We start from the raw sequence: 20,528 nt of genomic DNA, 5'->3' as shown, positions 1-20,528 counted from the left end.
TGCAAACATAGATAGATTGCACTGGGACCTACAAAGATTTTTTGACCTGGCCGATCAATTTCCTGACAGATGTCGGCCGAAAAATCGTAAGATGGTCAATCGTTTGAATCCCACTAACCGCACAATAATTTCAAAGGATTCTCTAAAATCGGTCGTTCGGCAAGAAGAATCGTCTTGTCTATGGGGAGCTTTATAGTTAAAATACCTGGTGGGACGTTTCCCGTCTTGTGACTTTCTGTGAAATATTCTATGTCCTTCTGTATGTTACATCCTTCTAAAGCTTTCCGGACCACTTCACACATCTGTGGGACAAAAGAAGGCGCCGACAGTTATATCGGAGGATAGAGATTTTGGTGGCTCATTTACTAAAAGAGGGAATGTTTGAATTTTAAAAAAAAAATGTAATTTGAAGTTTTGTTGATTTCCTTCAGAAACAAATACAAGTGTAATAATAAAGTAACGTATAAACAGCGGCTTACTTATCAGCAGTAAATATTGCTACATAGTATATGGTGTAGTTCAATGTAGACTGGCCGTTTCCAATGGGGTCTTGTTCTGTCCTCTGTGCCGCTTATGCAGAATCTGGTGTATTTTTAGCAAAAGTGAAAAAAAAAATCGCCACTACACCACGAATCGATTATTAGGCGAGTACAGCAGATTTTGGTGAATTTAGTTCACATTGTTGGAAATTCGCCACTTTATCAAAAGCGCAGATTTCCACCAAAAAGTAATTTCTCCAGGTTCAGGTAGAGTCCTGCATCGGGCCGGGTACCCGCAGAATACCCGCAAACAGGCCGGGTTTTTCGTTAACATCTGGGTAGTCCACAGGTAACCTACTTGGGTACCTGACTAAGGCCCTCCCACCTTCCCTAGTGTTTAGCCCCTCCCACCCTCCCTAGTATTTAGTTCCTTTCCTGACAAATAGGCGCTGGAGTGACATCACTTCCGGTTTTCCTGTCTCATGTTGGAAGGTAAGTTTAACCATGTAGGGTCCAGGTTGGGTAGTGGCTCTGATAGGGTAATGTATCGGATGCCGGTCGGGTTAAGGGTCAGTGGGTCCGGGTCGGGCACAGTCCTTCTGATTGGACCCATGCAGGACTCTAATTTCAGTCTGGCAAACTACTGTTGTACCAGTAAATATAGAGCTGCCATATTTGTGTCTCATTAGCTATATCATATTTACTCATTTTATTTACTCATCATATATACTCATCATATATATTCATCATATATACGCATTTTATATACTCATTATATACTCATCATCTAAACTCATCATATATACTCATCATATATACTCATTTTATATACTCATCATATATACTCATCATAAATACTCATCTTATATACTCAGCATATATACTCATCATATATACTCAGCATATATACTCATCACCTACTCGTCATATATACTCGTCATATATACTCATTATATATAATCATTATACTCAACCCAGGCCATGGGGCAAATTTACTACCGTATATACTCGAGTATAAGCCGTCCCGAGTATAAGCCGAGGTACCTAATTTTACCTCCAAAAACTGGGAAAGCTTATTGACTCGAGTATAAGCCTAGGGTGAGAAATGCAGCAGCTTCTGGTAAGTTTCAATCAAAAAATTGAGGGTTTCTGCTCCCATTGGAGGTGCCGGCATCTCGTTTTTGGATGCCGGCAAATATTCTTGGAGACTATTCTTCGACGCCGGCGACTATTCTTGGATCCCGGCGACTTCTTAGGCGCCGGCGACTATTCTTAGACGCCGGCGACCGTTTTTGCGATTGACCCGAGTATAAGCCGAGGTAGAGTTTTTCAGCATATTTTGGGGGCTGAATAACTCGGCTTATACTCGAGTATATACTCGACTAAGCCAGCTAAAGCGGCTAAAATTTGCCAGGTGTAAATTCGCTAGGACAACGCAAATTTACTAAAATAAGAAGTTGCGTCCAGGGCGACGAACGCTAGCGAATTCTGCATCTTAGTGAATTTGTGGAGTAACGTCCATAGAGTGCGAATGATCGCTAGTGTATGAATCTTGTGCTACCGAATTTTTGCCTGCAAAGTAAATTCCCGAAATGACGTCATGCTGGTGAATTTTCGCCCACGTTAGTCACTTTGCCCTTTAGTAAATTTGCCCCCATGTCTTTATGGCATTGATTCACTAGCCAATTAGTCCACTACGATTGTATGGGGGAAATAGTCTGGTGAATTTATGCAGAGTATTTACATCAGCTAAAATTGGGCACATGGCAGTGGCATAAGTTTGTGTATAGTGAAATATCAGGTTTTGCTTCTGTCTATTCAATTCCATCAACTCTGGAGCACCTGCTTAATTCCCATTGGCTGATGGTCTGGTCAATAGACAGGAATGGGGCCGCCCCTTTAGCAAGTCAAACAAAGCCCAGACAGATAATCCATATTATTATTAGTAGTATTATTAGTATTAATAACATCTCTTACCACATCGTTGGTTACACATTGCTGGGACAGCTGATTGACATGTGTCCACACTGCGTTACGGAAGAAATTGACCCGTTCCCATTCCTGATTCTCGAAAAACTGCAAATACGGGAATTAACAGTCACAACTTTTGATGGTAGGGCAATAAAAATGCATCAGCTGCAATATTCCTTATTAAAGGCATCTAAACATCATGCAGCCCAACTGGGATTGGCCAACAAACGTGAAACACCTAAGGGGTTGGGTCGGCTTTCAAGCCAAGCAATCGTATTGGTCAGGGAGCTGTGGTTACGCCCTCATCCGGAATCCTGCTAGCCAATCACTGCCCACTTACAACATCGACAAGCATTGGCCCTTTGGATATTGTACTGATACCCAAAGTATAAAACTGTTGTTTTTGGGATCATGGGGTTGACATGGAGCAGAACAACATGTTACAGTCATTTCAATGAGAGTGAACTGGAGCAATTAAAGGTAAATAAATGGCATTACCTCACAGGAGCTGACATGTTCCTTTTGCCAGTCTTGCCTTATTTTGTCCAGTAAGTTGATATTTTGCTGGTAAGACTTATCTGCAAATCAGAATAAACATTGATAACAACCGATAATTAATGATACAGCCAATGGCAGCCAGAAGAACGGCAATGGGCACAGATATGTCTGCAGAGGAAGAGACAGGAGCCAATTTCAGTCAACTTTTTAGCATCTTCTCCAGCTCCACCTACCCCCAAAATCTGAATGTACATGTGATGTCTAATATACTGCTAATACCCAGCAGCACTCATTCTGGTTGTGCTAATCTGTGATTAGTGATGAGCGAGTTTTATTCGCCAGCCATGGATTCACCATGGAAAATTCGCTCATAAGAAAAAATGCCTATTGACTTTAATGCATTAAGACAAAAAAGTCGCCTTAATAAAAAACACCCATTGACTTTAAGGGTAAGGGCACATGCTAAGATTCGGGAAGATTTAGTCGCCCGGCAACAAATTGCCTCTTCTTCAGACGACTAATCTCCCCGAAAAGCTTTCCCGTCGGCTAGAATCTAAATCGCCAGCAGGATGGCACACGGAGAGATTCCTTTTCCGAAGTCGCCCAAAGTTGCCTCGCGAGGAAACTTCGGGCAACTTTGGAAAGCCGAGGTGATCTCCATCCTGCTGGCAATTTACATTCTAGCTTGTGGGAAGGCAGTTCAGGGAGATTAGTCGCCCGAAGAAGAAGAAATTTGTCGCTGGGCGACTAATCTCCTGAAATAGCAGCGTGTGCCCTGGCCCTTATGCATTAGGACAAAAAAGTCGCCATAAAAAAAACGCCCATTGACTTTAATGCATTAGGAGAAAAAAGAATCTCTGGTCTCTGGGACCAGTGTCGGACTGAGATGTCAGAAACAAACAGAAAACCTCAGACCATGGACCCACTTTCCAAACTATTGTTCCTCCTCTCCTCACTCAACCTCTTTATTCTCCTAGTCTTTTATCTCTACTTACTATAGTCTATTCTTCCATTATTAAGCCTCTTTGTTCCTATAAATAAATAGGGAATGACCATGAAATAGGCCAAATGGTTAGAAACAAGAGGCCACCAGGGATGGGCGAGTTTGACCCGTTTCGCTTCGCCAAAAATTTGCCGCCGGCGAATTTTGTCGTGCGCCGAAACTGCTCGCCCATCCCTAGAGGCCACTGATACCTGAGCCTACAGGGAGTTTTCCTGGTATCCCGGTGGGCCAGTCCAACACTGTCTGGGAGACACAATAAATGGGGAAGGTGCAGAAGAAAAATGGTAATCGTGAGACAAATAAATTATAAAGATAAATGAATCTGTAGCCTTTCTTAACATTAAAACGTTCACATTTCATTGTATTGTACCAGATTCAGCGGATCAGAACCATGGGAATATGTGCAGAAGCCAGTGGTAAGATTCCACTAATATTACTGTAGAATGGAAGTGACTCACCAGCAGCTTCGGCCGTCACCTTTGAATGCGCCAGTTTAGTAAAAACCTGAAAGATCAGCAAAAAGTATTTTCAGATAAAATGTAAATCCAAAGTCTGCTCGGCTATTGGGTGTCAGCTAGAGTTCCAATCCCCCCTAAACTCGTGAATGGTACAGTCCCAACCCCACTTTAATCCCTGTCTGTAAATGTTTTCTAGTGTTGGAACAACAGGTACATATGTGCCCTCCTTCCTGAATGCCAAAGTAGCCATGAGAGACAGGAGGGGAGGAGAAGATATAAGGGCTGATAAGCAAAGAAGGCGGGTGGACTTTTCGGCAGAAATCAAATCCGCAGGGACATCGGCAATTCACAAAACTGGCCCAGGAGCCAATTCGCTAGTTAAAGAGACCGACGCTGGCGTTTGTTCGCACTCTATCACCAGCCCACTGTTCACTCTGGCCAATGGTCGTTACTCCACCAATTCACTAAAGTGTGGATTTTTCTTCTGTCACTTACATCATATCCTGTGTCCGAAAATGTATTCAAGTTCCTTTTTTGAAGCGGGATTGGCTGGAAAAGTCCTAACAAACTTTTTTTGGGTAAGCGGTTTTCTCCAGACATTTTATAACATATGGAACATTCATTTTACAGGGGACTCATGTCTAGGGCTTTATATTAACTCTCTTGTCTTTATTAAGGTTCCCTGGACTTGTGTAATGAAAAGTGGTAATTTCAAGCATTTGCACCAACATTTATAATAAAGACGTGACGTCCATACAACTTTAAATTAGGGATGCACCGAATCTACTTTTTTGGATTCGGCCGAACCCCCGAATCCTTTCACGAAAGATTCGGCTGAATACCGAACCGAATTCGAACCCTAATTTGCATATGCAAATGTGGGGTGGTAAGGGGAAAACATTTTTTTCTTCCTTTTTTTTTATGACAAAAAGTCACACATTTCCGTCCCCGTCCCTAATTTGCGCGTGCAAATTAGGATTCGGTTCGGCCGGGCAGAAGGATTAGGCTGAATCCGAATCCTGCTGAAAAAGGCAGAATCCCGAACCGAATCCTGGATTTGGCGCATCCCTACTTCAAATTTCCCGCTGTATGCAATTTGACCTAAGCGCAAGATCACTAGCGAATTTTGGCTAGGCACAAACGAACGCTAGCGCGTCTTTGCTATGAAAAGCTTGCGAAAAGTCACCAGCGTTTGGTGCCCAGGGCGCAACTTCACATATTAGTGAATTAGCGTAGTGGAAGCGAATTTGTGCCTGGCGAAGTGGAACGATGTGTACAAAGTGGTCGCTGGCGACTATTCGCTCTTTAGTGAATCTGCCCCATAATTTGGAGCCTGGTGGTTTGGAATCCAGGAGGCCCAACTGAAACTCTGGTGATGCATAAGACGACTATTGCTCCCTATGGGGTATATTTAAGAGTGAGGTCGCCACTTCCGCCTCTCTCCATTCATTTCTATGGGATATTGGAAGGCGTATTTATCAGAGGATGAACTTTCACTTTCACCCATTGAGAAATACTCTTTTAAAAATCCCATAGAAATGACTGGAGAGAGGCGGAATGTGACTCTAGCGGACTGTGAAATCTCTAACTTCATTCTTTGATAAATATACCCCTATGTCTCCTTATGTCAGAGACGTGGAAAAGAGAATAGTTGGATAACACATAAGAGATGAGGCTGAACCACAATGAAGGACGAAGAGAGAAAACAATAATGGGAAGTGGGAAAAGTGAAATGGCCGTCGCTAGCTAAAATGTGCCAGAAATATAATCCGCAGGGACATCTGCAATTTACTAACAGGTGTAGAGGACAATTTACTAGTGAAAGAGTTCATCGCTAATAATGTTTTGCTCCCTTTTGTCTGGAGAATTTTCACTGAGGCGAGCGATCATAACTCCTCCTCAATCTTATGTCATCACATCCTGTATGCTGATAAGATGAAACTACATCCTCCTCAGTCTTATGTCAGTGACATCATATCCTGTATGCTGATAAGATGTAGCTACATCCTCCTCAGTCTTATGACATCACATCCTGTATGCTAATAAAATGTAGCTACATCCTCCTCAGTCTTATGTCAGTGACATCACATCCTGTATGCTGATAAGATGAAGCTACATACTCGTCAGTCTTATGACATCACATCCTGTATGCTGATAAAATGAAGCTACATCCTCCTCAGTCTTATGTCAGTGACATCACATCCTGTATGCTGATAAGATGAAGCTACATACTCGTCAGTCTTATGACATCACATCCTGTATGCTGATAAAATGAAGCTACATCCTCCTCAGTCTTATGTCAGTGACATCACATCCTGTATGCTGATAAAATGAAGCTACATCCTCCTCAGTCTTATGTCAGTGACATCACATCCTGTATGCTGATAAGATGAAGCTACATACTCGTCAGTCTTATGACATCACATCCTGTATGCTGATAAAATGAAGCTACATCCTCCTCAGTCTTATGTCAGTGACATCACATCCTGTATGCTGATAAGATGAAGCTACATACTCGTCAGTCTTATGACATCACATCCTGTATGCTGATAAAATGAAGCTACATCCTCCTCAGTCTTATGTCAGTGACATCACATCCTGTATGCTGATAAGATGAAGCTACATACTCGTCAGTCTTATGACATCACATCCTGTATGCTGATAAAATGAAGCTACATCCTCCTCAGTCTTATGTCAGTGACATTATGTCTTGTTTGCTGAAATGTCATAAAGAAAGTTAAAACACTGGCGTTTTTTTAATATTTTATAGTGGGATTATGTTTAAAAGTTGCAAGCAATCCCACTTAAAAAAAGGAAAAGTCGCCAGCGTTTTTTGAACTTTAATAGATTTTCGGCTCACAGGATATGATGTAAGAGACAGAAGATTGAGGAGGATCTTTGCACTTCATTGCACTTCTCCTGGTCTGAGGTGGCAAACGCAACTCTGGCGAAAGAGCTGTGAGTGGCAACGTTGGCAAAAATTCGCTAGCGTTAGCCACTTTGCTCTTTAGTAAATCTGCCCCTAAGTGTGTTAATGAAGTTTCACTAGGCAGAAATGAACGGAAGCAAAAGTTCACTATAAAAAGCTCAGGCTGACGCAGTTTCGTAGGGGAAACTTCGCCACCATTCGTCTGCCGAGACGTAAATTAACATTTTGATGAATTAGCGTATGCGCTGCGAATAAACATCTGCTGAACTGGCACAAAGTGCGGAGGAGCTTTCTGAAGCGAATAGTCGCCCTTCAGCAAATTTCCCCCGATGAGAGAAGGGTAGAAAGGAGACAGAGAATATTCAGAACTTTATGGGTAAAGAATTTAGGATCCGAAAAGGTAATGTTACCGGTCAAAATTGTATTTGAAATTGTTCCATTCACATAAACACAATGTTTAAAATTGATGTCAGACACAGTGATAGTTATCACACAATAGTTATCAGTTACTAGTGTTGGTTAATATATTCCTATTAATTATTTGATTTCATTTGCTCTGAAACTGTCATGTCCATTTATTAAATGAATTGTTGGATTATTATAAAATCCCATAAAAAGAAAGTGAAAAGAAGAGAGAATATTCGGGTGAGAGACCATTGAGTTATACTCATTACCTTTTCTTGCTGTTTTTCATTCACCATATTTTTGCATTGGCCCACGGCTTGTTCAGCTTGATCTTTGTCCCGACATCTCTGCTCATAATTCCTCTTCGACTGCCGAGAGGGAACACAAGTAAAATCTCACCGTCAGCCCCATAAATGTAGGGGGATCTCATATCTGCCTGATTTATCAGCGGCACAATCTAGTGCTGTACATTTAGGGGCCGATTCACCAAGGGTCGAATATCGAGGATTAATTAACCCTCGATATTCGACTGGGAATTAAAAAAGCGCAAATAGTACGATCGAACGATCGAAGGGTTATTCCTTCGATCGAACGATTAAATCTTTCGAATCGTTCGATTCAAAGGATTTAAATTCAACGATTGAAGGAATATCCTTCGATCAAAAAAACTTAGGAAAGCCTATGGGGACCTTCCCCAAAGGCTAACATTGAGTTCAGTAGCTTTTAGCTGCCAAACTAGGGGGTCAAGTTTTTTCTTAAAGAGACAGTACTTCGACTATCGAATGGTCGAATAGTCGAACAATTTTTAGTTCGAATCCTTCGATTCGAAGTCGAAGTAGTAGTCGAAGTAGCCCATTCGATGGTCGAAGTAGCCCAAAAAATACTTCGAAAAAAGTTTTTTTACTTCGAATCCTTCACTCGAAGATTATCCTTTCATTTGCCAACATCTTACCAGTTACCTGCAGCAGCTTCAATAAAAAATGGAAAACTATACGACCTACGACCAAGATGGTACTTATGTCGGCACTATAGTTTTATGGCACAAAAAGGCTAAGTAAACCTTTAGTACCTAGTGTCCTTTTATTATTAATACTGCAGCATCGGGCAGTTTAAATCCACATAATCACCATCACACTGCGGATTATTTTATGTCCAATTGCCCAGTCTATAACCCTAAATCTAGAAAATAATATGTAAAATGTTTTTGAATTACCAGCCATTCCTGCATAACACAATTAAGCAGGATCGGCCCACTAGGTTTGCTTATAGTCTGTACAGAGAGATCCCAAAAAACTATGGCAGCATAGGTATTCCCTGTACTAAGCACAATTCAGCAGAAACAGCCCCTAACTTTGCTCATAGTCTGTACAGAGAGATCCTATAAAACTATGGCAGCATTGGTATTCCTCTGTACTAAGCACAATTCAGCAGGAACAGCCCCTAACTTTGCTCATAGTCTGTACAGAGAGATCCTATAAAACTATGGCAGCATAGGTATTCCTCTGTACTAAGCACAATTCAGCAGGAACAGCCCCCTCAGTTTGCTCATAGTCTGTACAGAGAGATCCCATAAAACTATGGCAGCATAGGTATTCCCTGTACTAAGAACAATTCAGCAGGAACAGTCCCCTAAGTTTGCTCATAGTCTGTACAGAGAGATCCCATAAAACTATGGCAGCATAGGTATTCCCTGTACTAAGCACAATTCAGCAGGAACAGTCCCCTAAGTTTGCTCATAGTCTGTACAGAGAGATCCCATAAAACTATGGCAGCATAGGTATTCCCTGTACTAAGCACAATTCAGCAGGAACAGTCCCTAAGTTTGCTCATAGCCTGTACAGAGAGATCCCATAAAACTATGGCAGCATAGGTATTCCCTGTACTAAGCACAATTCAGCAGGAACAGTCCCTAAGTTTGCTCATAGTCTGTACAGAGAGATCCCATAAAACTATGGCAGCATAGGTATTCCCTGTACTAAGCACAATTCAGCAGGAACAGTCCCCTAAGTTTGCTCATAGTCTGTACAGAGAGATCCCATACCTCTATTGTCTTTTTGTACTGCATCAGTTTCTGCTTATGAAATGCATCCATAACAGCTTCTATCTGCAAAGGAAGAGTATAAAGAATAAAATGATATTGTGGATTTCTGTTCTGAATCTGTAGGAGGATATATAAATAAATATTTACTAGGGATGCACCGAAGCGGCCGAACCCCCGAATCCTTCACGAAGGAATACCGAACCGAATCTGAATCCTATTTTGCATATGGGAAGGGGAAAACATTTTTTACTTCCTTGTTTTGTGACAAAAAGTCACGTGATTTCCATCTCCGCCCCTAATTTGCATATGCAAATTCCGAATCCTGCTGAAAAAGGCTGAATCCTGGCCGAACTGAATCCTGGATTCGGTGCATCCCTAATATTTATGCAACACTTGCTTACAACACAACAAATCCTAACAAAATTCAGGATTAGTCTTTTCAAGTGAATCAGTCAGTTCCTCGTTTTTTTTTCTGCCTCCATAGCTGTTGCTTTATTACACTTACCCTCCTTACATCTCTGTAAAGCCGCACAGAGTGGTCTATAAAGGCAACACAAACCCCTTACTATTGCTGATTCTACAGATATATTTCATTTCCAATAAAAGAAATATGACAGTAGATCTCATGCATGTAACAAGACTAAGCTAGAGGCTTACTTTTCTACAGCAACGTAACTAGAGGGGGACGGGCCCTGGCGCAATCGCACCCCCTGCTCCCCCGGTAGTTACGCCACTTCTTTTCTATACCAACTCCACTGCATTATATAAAACCTCTTTATCCTATAATACTTATATTCACTCGCCACTTATATCACTCACTTCTCTGGCATCAGAGCTCACACTCACTCTGTGACTTATACTTCTGGTTCCAGAGCAGGACGCGAAGCCAAACATGTGGTTACTGAATGCAAATAAATGTCTCATAGAGAATATGCACTGCAGCCTGGTATGTCTGGTATGTAACTAAACCTGAATTGTCACATGAAACATGGAACAAGCCCTGTTGTTAGTGATGATCTAAAGAACCAACAACTGTTTCATAAAATCAGCATCGACTGTCAGTTTTCCTATAAAAAGAGCTTTATTTAGAAGAGAGTGTCCTTGTACTATCTCCTGGTGTAGGACTAGAGAGATGATGCCAATAGTAACAGTGGATAATAGTCTGGGTAAACAGTGGATAATGGAAGGAGTGTGACTGTGGATAGCAGGTATAGTAGTAAACAGTGGATAATAAAGAGTGTGACTGTGGATAGCAGTATAGTAGGAGAAGATGTCTATAGTAACAGTGGATAATAGTCTCTGGGAAGGGAGTGTGACTGTGGGATAGCAGGTATAGTAGGGAGAGATGGTGTCTATAGTAACAGTGATAATAATCTCTGGGAAGGGAGTGTGACTGTGGGATAGCAGGTATAGTAGGTAGAGATGGTGCCTATAGTAACAGTGGGTAATAGTCTCTGGGAAGGAGTGTGACTGTGGGATAGCAGGTATAGTAGGGAGAGATGGTGCCTATAGTAACAGTGGATAATAGTCTCTTGGAAGGGAGTGTGACTGTGGGATAGCAGGTATAGTAGGGAGAATGGTGTCTATAGTAACAGTGGATAATAGTCTCTGGGAAGGGAGTGTGACTGTGGGATACCAGGTATAGTAGGGAGAGATGGTGTCTATAGTAACAGTGGATAATAGTCTCTGGGAAGGGAGTGTGACTGTGGGATAGCAGGTATAGTAGAGAGATGGTGTCTATAGTAACAGTGGATAATAGTCTCTGGGAAGGGAGTGTGACTGGGGGATAGCAGGTATAGTAGGGAGAGATGTGCCTATAGTAACAGTGGATAATAGTCTCTGGGAAGGGAGTGTGACTGTGGGATAGCAGGTATAGTAGGGAGAGATGGTGCCTATAGTAACAGTGGATAATAGTCTCTGGGAAGGGAGTGTGACTGTGGGATAGCAGGTATAGTAGGGAGAGATGGTGCCTATAGTAACAGTGGATAATAGTCTCTGGGAAGGGAGTGTGACTGTGGGATAGCAGGTATAGTAGGGAGAGATGGTGTCTATAGTAACAGTGGGATAATAGTCTCTGGGAAGGGAGTGTGACTGTGGGATAGCAGGTATAGTAGGGAGAGATGGTGCCTATAGTAACAGTGGATAATAGTCTCTGGGAAGGGAGTGTGACTGTGGGATAGCAGGTATAGTAGGGAGAGATGGTGCCTATAGTAACAGTAGATAATAGTCTCTGGGAAGGGAGTGTGACTGTGGGATAGCAGGTATAGTAGGGAGAGAGGGTGTCTATAGTAACAGTGGATAATAGTCTCTGGGAAGGGAGTGTGACTGTGGGATAGCAGGTATAGTAGGGAGAGATGGTGTCTATAGTAACAGTGGGATAATAGTCTCTGGGAAGGGAGTGTGACTGTGGGATAGCAGGTATAGTAGGGAGAGATGGTGCCTATAGTAACAGTGGATAATAGTCTCTGGGAAGGGAGTGTGACTGTGGGATAGCAGGTATAGTAGGGAGAGATGGTGCCTATAGTAACAGTGGATAATAGTCTCTGGGAAGGGAGTGGTGACTGTGGGATAGCAGGTATAGTAGGGAGAGATGGTGTCTATAGTAACAGTGGGATAATAGTCTCTGGGAAGGGAGTGTGACTGTGGGATAGCAGGTATAGTAGGGAGAGATGGTGCCTATAGTAACAGTGGATAATAGTCTCTGGGAAGGGAGTGTGACTGTGGGATAGCAGGTATAGTAGGGAGAGATGGTGCCTATAGTAACAGTAGATAATAGTCTCTGGGAAGGGAGTGTGACTGTGGGATAGCAGGTATAGTAGGGAGAGAGGGTGTCTATAGTAACAGTGGATAATAGTCTCTGGGAAGGGAGTGTGACTGTGGGATAGCAGGTATAGTAGGGAGAGATGGTGCCTATAGTAACAGTGGATAATAGTCTCTGGGAAGGGACAGTGGTGATAAACCATTTCATGTTAATATACAGACTGTACCTTCTTTCGCTCCTGCTTTTGCTTTTCTCTGAATTCCTCCATTTTTCTCGCCTCGTCCCGTAGCGTTTGTGCCAGCTGAATGTGACACTGACCAATATTATCAATTTCTACAGAAACAAATCAGGAATTTGCCTGTAACATTAACTTGCTAAAAGAATCAGGTGGAGCATCAGGTTAGGGTCGGGTGCAGGTCGACCCACACATCACTTTTTTTGTTAACCTGTACATCACTAGTTGCTAGGGTAATTTGGGCCCTAGCAACCAAATTGCAAATTGGAGAGCTGCTCAATAAAAAGCTAAATAACTCAAACACAATAAAAAAAACATAATAAATGAAAACCAAATGCAGATTGTCTCAGAATATCACTCTCCCTGGTTCTATTCTGAGCAAGGTGTCTGTCAGGTTGCCACTGCGCTTGTCCCGCCCCTGATACTTAAAGGGATACTGTCATGGTAAAAGAAAAAATTTTCAAAACGCATCAGTTAATAGTGCTACTCCAGCAGAATTCTGCACTGAAATCCAATTCTCAAAAGAGCAAACAGATTTTTTTATATTCAATTTTGAAATCTGACATGGGGCTAGACATATTGTCAATTTCCCAGCTGCCCCAAGTCATGTGACTTGTGCCTGCACTTTAGGAGAGAAATGCTTTCTGGCAGGCTGCTGTTTTTCCTTCTCAATGTAACTGAATGTGTCTCAGTGGGACATGGGTTTTTACTATTGAGTGTTGTTCTTAGATCTACCAGGCAGCTGTTATCTTGTGTTAGGGAGCTGCTATCTGGTTGCCTTTCCACTGTTCTGTTGTTAGGCTGCTGGGGGAGGAGGGAGGGGGTGATATCACTCCAACTTGCAGTACAGCAGTAAAGAGTGATTGAAGTTTATCAGAGCACAAGTCACATGACCAGGGGCAGCTTGGAAATTGACAATATGTCTAGCCCCATGTCAGATTTCAAAATTAAATATAAAAAATCTGTTTGCTCTGTGCATGGTTGCTAGGGGGAATTTGGACCCTAGCAACCAGATTGCTGAAACTGCAAACTGGAGAGCCGCTGAATAAAAATTAAAAACCACAAATAATCAAAAATGATGACCAATTGCAAGGGGGTACAGGGGTACTTACGCTGTTTGAAGACATCAAGGGATCTCTTGAGGGTGCTGGGGGAGAACACAGAAGGGACCGTTAGACTTGTCTTAATAAACTGCCACCATTTATAACTGTCACATGGAAACACATTATTGTTACTATTCTTGTGAAAGTTTCTTTTGAAGAGAGTTTGGATCAATTTGCAAGAGGGCTATAGTATAACTTAATTATTGAGATCAGAGAAAATGATGATGATCACAGGCTGGTGTCACACGCGGAAGTAATAAATAGTCCTGGGAGAACACGCACTGCTGAATTGTTCAGTATAAAAATAAAAACTGGCTAAATAGATAGTCTGTGCAAAATAAGAAATGTATCTAATATAGTTAGTTGGGCAAAAATGTAATGTATAAAGGCTGGAGTGAGTGGATGTGTAACATAATAGCCAGAACACTACTTCCTGCTTTTCAGCTCTCTAACTTTAAACTGATTGGTTACCAGGCAGTAACCAATCACTGACTTGACTAAGGGCCACATGGGTCATAACTGTTGCTTTTGAATCTGAGCTGAATGCTGAGGATTAATTACAAACTCACTGAACAGTTATGTCCCATGTGGCCCCCCTTATAGTCAGTGACTAACTCAGAGTTAGAGAGCTGAAAAGCAGGAAGTAGTGTTCTGGCTATTATGTTACACATCCAGTCACTCCAGCCTTTATACATTACACTTTTGGCTAACTAACTATATTAGATACATTATTTATTTTGCACAGACTATCTATTTACCCACTTTTTATTTTCACACTGATCTGTTCCTTTAATAAAGCCGAATCGAAACGCGCGTTGGATATTTTATCCTCACCATTCTTTTATCATTTGGTCGAGATTTCAGCAACCTAAGAATTTTTAATCCTACGTCTGAAGAATTTTTAGCCATCGAATTCATTGTTTCTCTTTCTCCTACTCTCCACGAGGTCCTGGATTTGTGGTTTTCTAGGGAAGGTACAATTGAGACCACAGTCCTTGATTCTCTGACTGCTCCAAAAATACAGTTAGTTCCTTTTCAATGCTGCAATCAATGAATTTGGGCACGAGGTTTAATCTAATTGATTGTATTAATTGAACTGATTAGCACATCGTAAAAATTTTGTCCCCTTCCTACTCCTAATTTACATATTAGGATCCAGATTCTGTTTGCTATTTGGCCGAATCTTTCGCGAAGGATTCGGGGATCGGCCGAATCCAAAATAGTGGATTTGGTGCATCCCTAGTTAAGGGTCAGGGCACACGGGCAGATTCAGGGAGATCAGATTTTTTTTCTACAACCTCATTTATTGGACACATAATTCTAAGCACTTATCAGTGTTGAGAGATAAAGTGCAATTAGTGCACAACCAAGCTAGTTAATGTTTGCGCAAGCACTAAGCACTTTCAGTTAATTTAAAGCTGATCTATTTCACTTTATAAGTTAATTTCTGAATTATTTAAAGGAAAACTATACCCCCAAAATGAATATTTAAGCAACAGATTTTTATATCCAATTAAGTGACATCTTATCAAACTGGATTATATATTTAAGTAAAATATTGTCCTTTTACATCTCTTGCCTTGAACCCCCATTTTGTGATGTTCTGTGTGCTGCCTCAGAGATCAGCTGACCAGAAATACTGCAGCTCTAACTGTACCAGGAAGAGATCACCTGACCAGAAATACTGCAGCTCTAACTGTAACAGGAAGAGATCACCTGACCAGAAATACTGCAGCTCTAACTGTAACAGGAGGAGATCACCTGACCAGAAATACTGCAGCTCTAACTGTAACAGGAAGAGATCACCTGACCAGAATTACTGCAGCTCTAACTGTAACAGGAAGAGATCACCTGACCAGAAATACTGCAGCTCTAACTGTAACAGGAAGAGATCACCTGACCAGAAATACTGCAGCTCTAACTGTAACAGGAAAAGATCACCTGACCAGAATTACTGCAGCTCTAACTGTAACAGGAAGAGATCACCTGACCAGAAATACTGCAGCTCTAACTGTAACAGGAAGAGATCACCTGACCAGAAATACTGCAGCTCTAACTGTAACAGGAAGAGATCACCTGACCAGAAATACTGCAGCTCTAACTGTAACAGGAAGAGATCACCTGACCAGAAATACTGCAGCTCTAACTGTAACAGGAAGAGATCACCTGACCAGAAATACTGCAGCTCTAACTGTAACAGGAAGAGATCACCTGACCAGAAGTACTGCAGCTCTAACTGTAACAGGAAGAGATCACCTGACCAGAAATACTGCAGCTCTAACTGTAACAGGAAGAAGTGTGGAAGCAAAAGACACAACTCTGTCTGTTAATTGGCTCATGTGACCTAACAAGTATGGTTTGTCGGTATGTTTGTGTGCACCGTGAATCGTAGGATCCCAGGGGACGGCACTCATTTTTTAAAATGGCAGTTTTCTATGTGGAGTACAAATGAATTAATACACAATAAGTGATTGAGATAGGTGATTTTTTTTAAATTTTTAATAATCAACTCTTATAAATCAGTTCAATAATTCATTGGTTAATTTTTTTTAAAAAAACACAGGGTTCTTTATTTTCTCTTGTTTCTATTCTTGGTAACGTCCAGTGTCAAAGTCCCTTGTAAAGGGGAGGAACTTTAACGCATTGCACCAAATATCCACTGTGTCATATGAACTAGAGGCACATCGCCACATTCTTTAGATAAAACCTTTAATCATTGCCCCAGACAGAGAGGCTCAGACACAGAAATCAATTCTTCCTCAGCTCTGGCTTCTGCTACATTGTTGTAGCAGTCTGAACCAGCAGTGCAGGGAACATAAACAGCTAGAGAGACACTTGTTTTCAACAGCAATTACATTTACATGTAGCAGTGAACACAAGAGTATGCTTTAGAGCATTTATAGCACTTTCTATAGTGCAAATAGCAGTGTTTAGGTGCAGTTCCCCTTTAAAAAGCTCAATCGTGTTTCACAGGGTTTCAGCAGTGTAAAAACAAGCTTTCCGGCCACAAACTGACCATTCTCTCGCCCTACAGTGACACAGACTGACAGACAGCACAGGGCATTAATCAGATTATAGGACAGGGGGGGGCAGGACTTACTTTATTTCCGTCTGTCCGCATGGCTTCTTCTTGCTCAGGTTAACTAGATCTTTTCCATATTTCTCTTCTATGCTGGCCCTAAAAAAACAATAAACACACAAACAATATATAGTGGATAATGCACCCCCTACCGTAATTTATAAAGATATTACAAGTCACCGAGGAGTTACGTGACCATATAAAAGCACGAGGCCGCAGGCCGAGTGCTTTTATACAGGTCACGTAACTCCGAGGTGACTACAAATATCTTTATAAATTTCGGTAGTGGGTGCATTATTCATTATAATCTACACATACACATAATCTATGCACACTTCAGTTTATTTCCGTTCCATTTTCCCCTATGCTTTACATAGTCCCTGTACCTGTGTTGTAGCTGCATTTTTGTCCTCCTTTGATATGAGTGACTGTGGCATGCTGACTATATATGCCATATTTCTGCAGGCTGTTGCAGTGGAGGAAAGGGAAAAGAGATAGAGAGTGGAAAGTGCACGGGCACAGAAGAACAAAGGGTTAAAGCAGCAGTGTGAGCAATACAGACAGAGATATAGTAACCACCTATAAATCTGTGCTCTCCTTAGAATCGGACCATTTGTTTTCCAGAGTTGACATGAACTGTAGTTTCAATGCCGGCCCGTAGATGAGGTGGGGGGTTGAAAGACGGAGAGAGACTCTGCCAGTGTAACCGGAGATTAAGAGGGCGGGGCGGAAGAGAGACACAGGGGGAGCGGAAGAGAAAGACTCTGAGGAAGCATCGGCAGAGGGCGCAAGACCTGGGAGGCAGTGAGAGGGAAGGCTACAGCCGTAGCGAAGAAGGAGTAGCGACTGTTTGAAGTAAGGGAGGGAGGAGGAGGAGGAGGAGGGGGGGAATGTGATGCGAAGCTGGAGGAGAAGCTTCAGGGACAGCACGCCAGTAATGATTGCTGTCTCTTTAAGATATAAACGGCGCGTTCTGACGCAGAAACGCGCCGTTTATAAGGATATAATTTACAGTCTGGCCAATAGGGAATTAGCTGGTTTGTAGATTATATATAAATAACAGCTAGGGATACTGGGAGTTGTAGTTCTGCAACACACACACATATATATATGAATAATAAGGACTGTATGGTTGTATATACCCCAGCACCCCATTATAAATAACCTTTATTGGCACAGACTGTATAATTAGCTGGCTTTTGCTACATTGTTTCAGGAGTCAGAACCGGCAGTGCAAAGAACATAAAAGAGCTCATTCAGAACAAGCAAGTGGGACTAAGCAAAACTATTCAGAAGTAAAGGGAACACCTGTAAATGAACGGGATATTATTGTGCGATGGCTTCAGGCAAATTTTGTTAGGCTGCAACTGTCGGCTGTAAATGAACCCTAGTTTCCCGCACATGTTTTTTTTTTTTTTTTTAGAACATGCTAAACCTGCTTATTAGAACATGCAAGTCACATGGCACAAGAATTTGCTGTGTCTGTTTGTGGCGGGTGCAGCAGATATTTCCAGGAAGGGACGGAAATGTAAATTTAGAGCAACAGTGAGAGAAATGAGAAGTGCCAATCAAGAGCCAATCAGAGCCAAAAAGAGCCAAAAAGAGCCAAACAGAGCCAATCAAGAGCCAATCAAGAGCTAATCAGAACCAATCAGGAACTAATCAAGAGCCAATCAGAGCCAATCCGAGCCAATCAAAGGTCAATCAAGAGGCAATCAAGACCCAATCAGAGCCAATCAAGAGCCAATCAGAGCCAATCAGAACCAATCAAGAGGCAATTAGAGGCAATCAAGAGGCAATCAGAGGCAATCAAGAGTCAATCAAGAGCTAATCAGAGGCAATCAAACGCCAATCAGAACCAATCAGAGCCAATCAAGAGCCAATCAGAGCCAATCAGAACCAATCAAGAGTCAATTAGAGGCAATCAAGAGGCAATCAGAGGCAATCAAGAGTCAATCAAGAGCTAATCAGAGGCAATCAAACGCCAATCAGAACCAATCAGAGCCAATCAAGAGTCAATCAGAGCCAATCAAGAGATAATCAGAGGCAATCAGGAGCCAATCAGAAGCAATCATAGCCAATCAAGACACACGGGGTGCAAAGAGACCAATGTCCAACACACTGACTGGAAGCACTGGAGCTAACAGTGGCCTAACTAGAACTACTGGCCCCACAGCCCCCACAACTCATTTCACAGCCCATAATGTGATCCACCCACTGCTTGCAGGCTCCGCCCCCTCCATCACCCAGGAATGGAGGGGTGAAGCCAGCAGGTCTCCAGTGGTCCCTGATTTGCATTTCCCCACCCCTTGGCTGGCAGCCCTAACAGTAAAACGTTGTTCTGCCATGCAGTTAAAGGGGAAGTAAACCATGAAATAAAATTCTGCTCAACTATAACATTTACACCATGCCCCCCTTTCCTTACACCCCATCATGCAATATCAGGGGAAAGAGAGCACACCTCCAATTCTACATACTCATAATGAGCTTCTCGGGGGCGTGACTATAGAAGAAGCAGACCCTGTGCTGCAAGGGGGGCCCAAGAAGTATAGGGGTCCCATAATTCATATACAATTTCAATAAATATTAGTAAAACAACTCAACCTCTAGACATTTTAGGGGCCTGAAAAATAATTTGCTGTGGAGCCCAGTAATATCTAGTTACACCTCTAGACCTTCTGCCACAATGATAGACCCTCCTGCTACAACTCTAATGGTACATTCCATTTCCTGCCCAGAGCATGCCACCAGAAAGCCATGGCGCTTCCCCTTTAATTACTGTAGAATGCCACAGGTCTCTAATCAAATATCCCTTTATCTGCCATTTCTCCTTTACTCTAGTCAAATATTCCATTAATTCTAATCTAATAAGACCAAATATCAATATCAAAGAGGAAGGTGAATCATCATCACATACAAATGATTTAATAACAGGGGCTATTAATATGGTTATTATTCTAGGGACACCAGTTCCATTCCCGCAAGGCAGATAAGAGATACCGGGGTATAGAATAAAGGGGAAGTTGTTATACAAATGAGTTTGCATATGAGCGGCCTATAACCGCAGCTGCCACTCTCTATCTGGATGGATAAATGATAATGTAGGTAAATGACTATATAACAGCCACATATTACACTCCCCCGCCCTATACAAACTCAGCGGTACAAAATAAAAGCCCTGTGTCCATCAAGTTGAAGCATTTTGTGCAAGTGAAAGCTGCCATACTGTTTGCAGGTCCAGAGAAAGGAGAGCAGCCCGACCTGTCGAGTCAATAAAACTTGCCTCCTGACCATGTGATACTTTTTTTAAAGGATATACAGAAGAGATGCCCAACCTGTGGCCCCTCATGGGGTGATTTTAACAGCAGGAGGGCCTCATGCTCATATGTAATGGGGACTCCAAACTTCCAGTATTTTCAAAGGTTCCCTCTTCTCTATCTCCTGTAGGTGATCCTTCATGGCAGGGGCAACAACAAGGGGCAGATACAAACTAGTTTGCAAGGGCTCATGGGAGATGTGTTACTAAAATTAGGGAGGCCTTAAAGGGGTTGTTCACCTTTGAGATC

The 20,528-nt window shown here is 42.1% G+C and overlaps 1 protein-coding gene across 2 annotated transcripts in view; it reads right to left on the bottom strand.

Annotated features, from left to right (window-relative positions):
* pstpip2.S (proline-serine-threonine phosphatase interacting protein 2 S homeolog) overlaps positions 1-20,528 on the bottom strand; it is a 44,734-nt gene that overhangs the window by 7,913 nt on the left and 16,293 nt on the right. The window contains exons 1-10 of one of the 2 annotated variants that reach the window (XM_041575589.1): positions 17,349-17,519; positions 16,984-17,061; positions 13,893-13,927; positions 12,772-12,878; positions 9,785-9,847; positions 8,013-8,111; positions 4,410-4,455; positions 2,949-3,028; positions 2,457-2,555; positions 206-302 (exon numbers count right to left, since the gene is read on the bottom strand). In XM_041575589.1, coding sequence (XP_041431523.1) covers positions 206-302; positions 2,457-2,555; positions 2,949-3,028; positions 4,410-4,455; positions 8,013-8,111; positions 9,785-9,847; positions 12,772-12,878; positions 13,893-13,927; positions 16,984-17,061; positions 17,349-17,365 — 721 coding nt within the window. In that variant the 5' untranslated portion in view covers positions 17,366-17,519. 2 annotated transcript variants of the gene reach the window in all.

Source organism: Xenopus laevis, chromosome 1S (genome assembly GCF_017654675.1).
Source record: "Xenopus laevis strain J_2021 chromosome 1S, Xenopus_laevis_v10.1, whole genome shotgun sequence".
Taxonomy (NCBI): Eukaryota; Metazoa; Chordata; class Amphibia; order Anura; family Pipidae; genus Xenopus; species Xenopus laevis.
The sequence above is the reverse complement of the archived record's forward strand: the minus strand, read 5'-3'. Positions and strand labels throughout refer to the sequence as shown.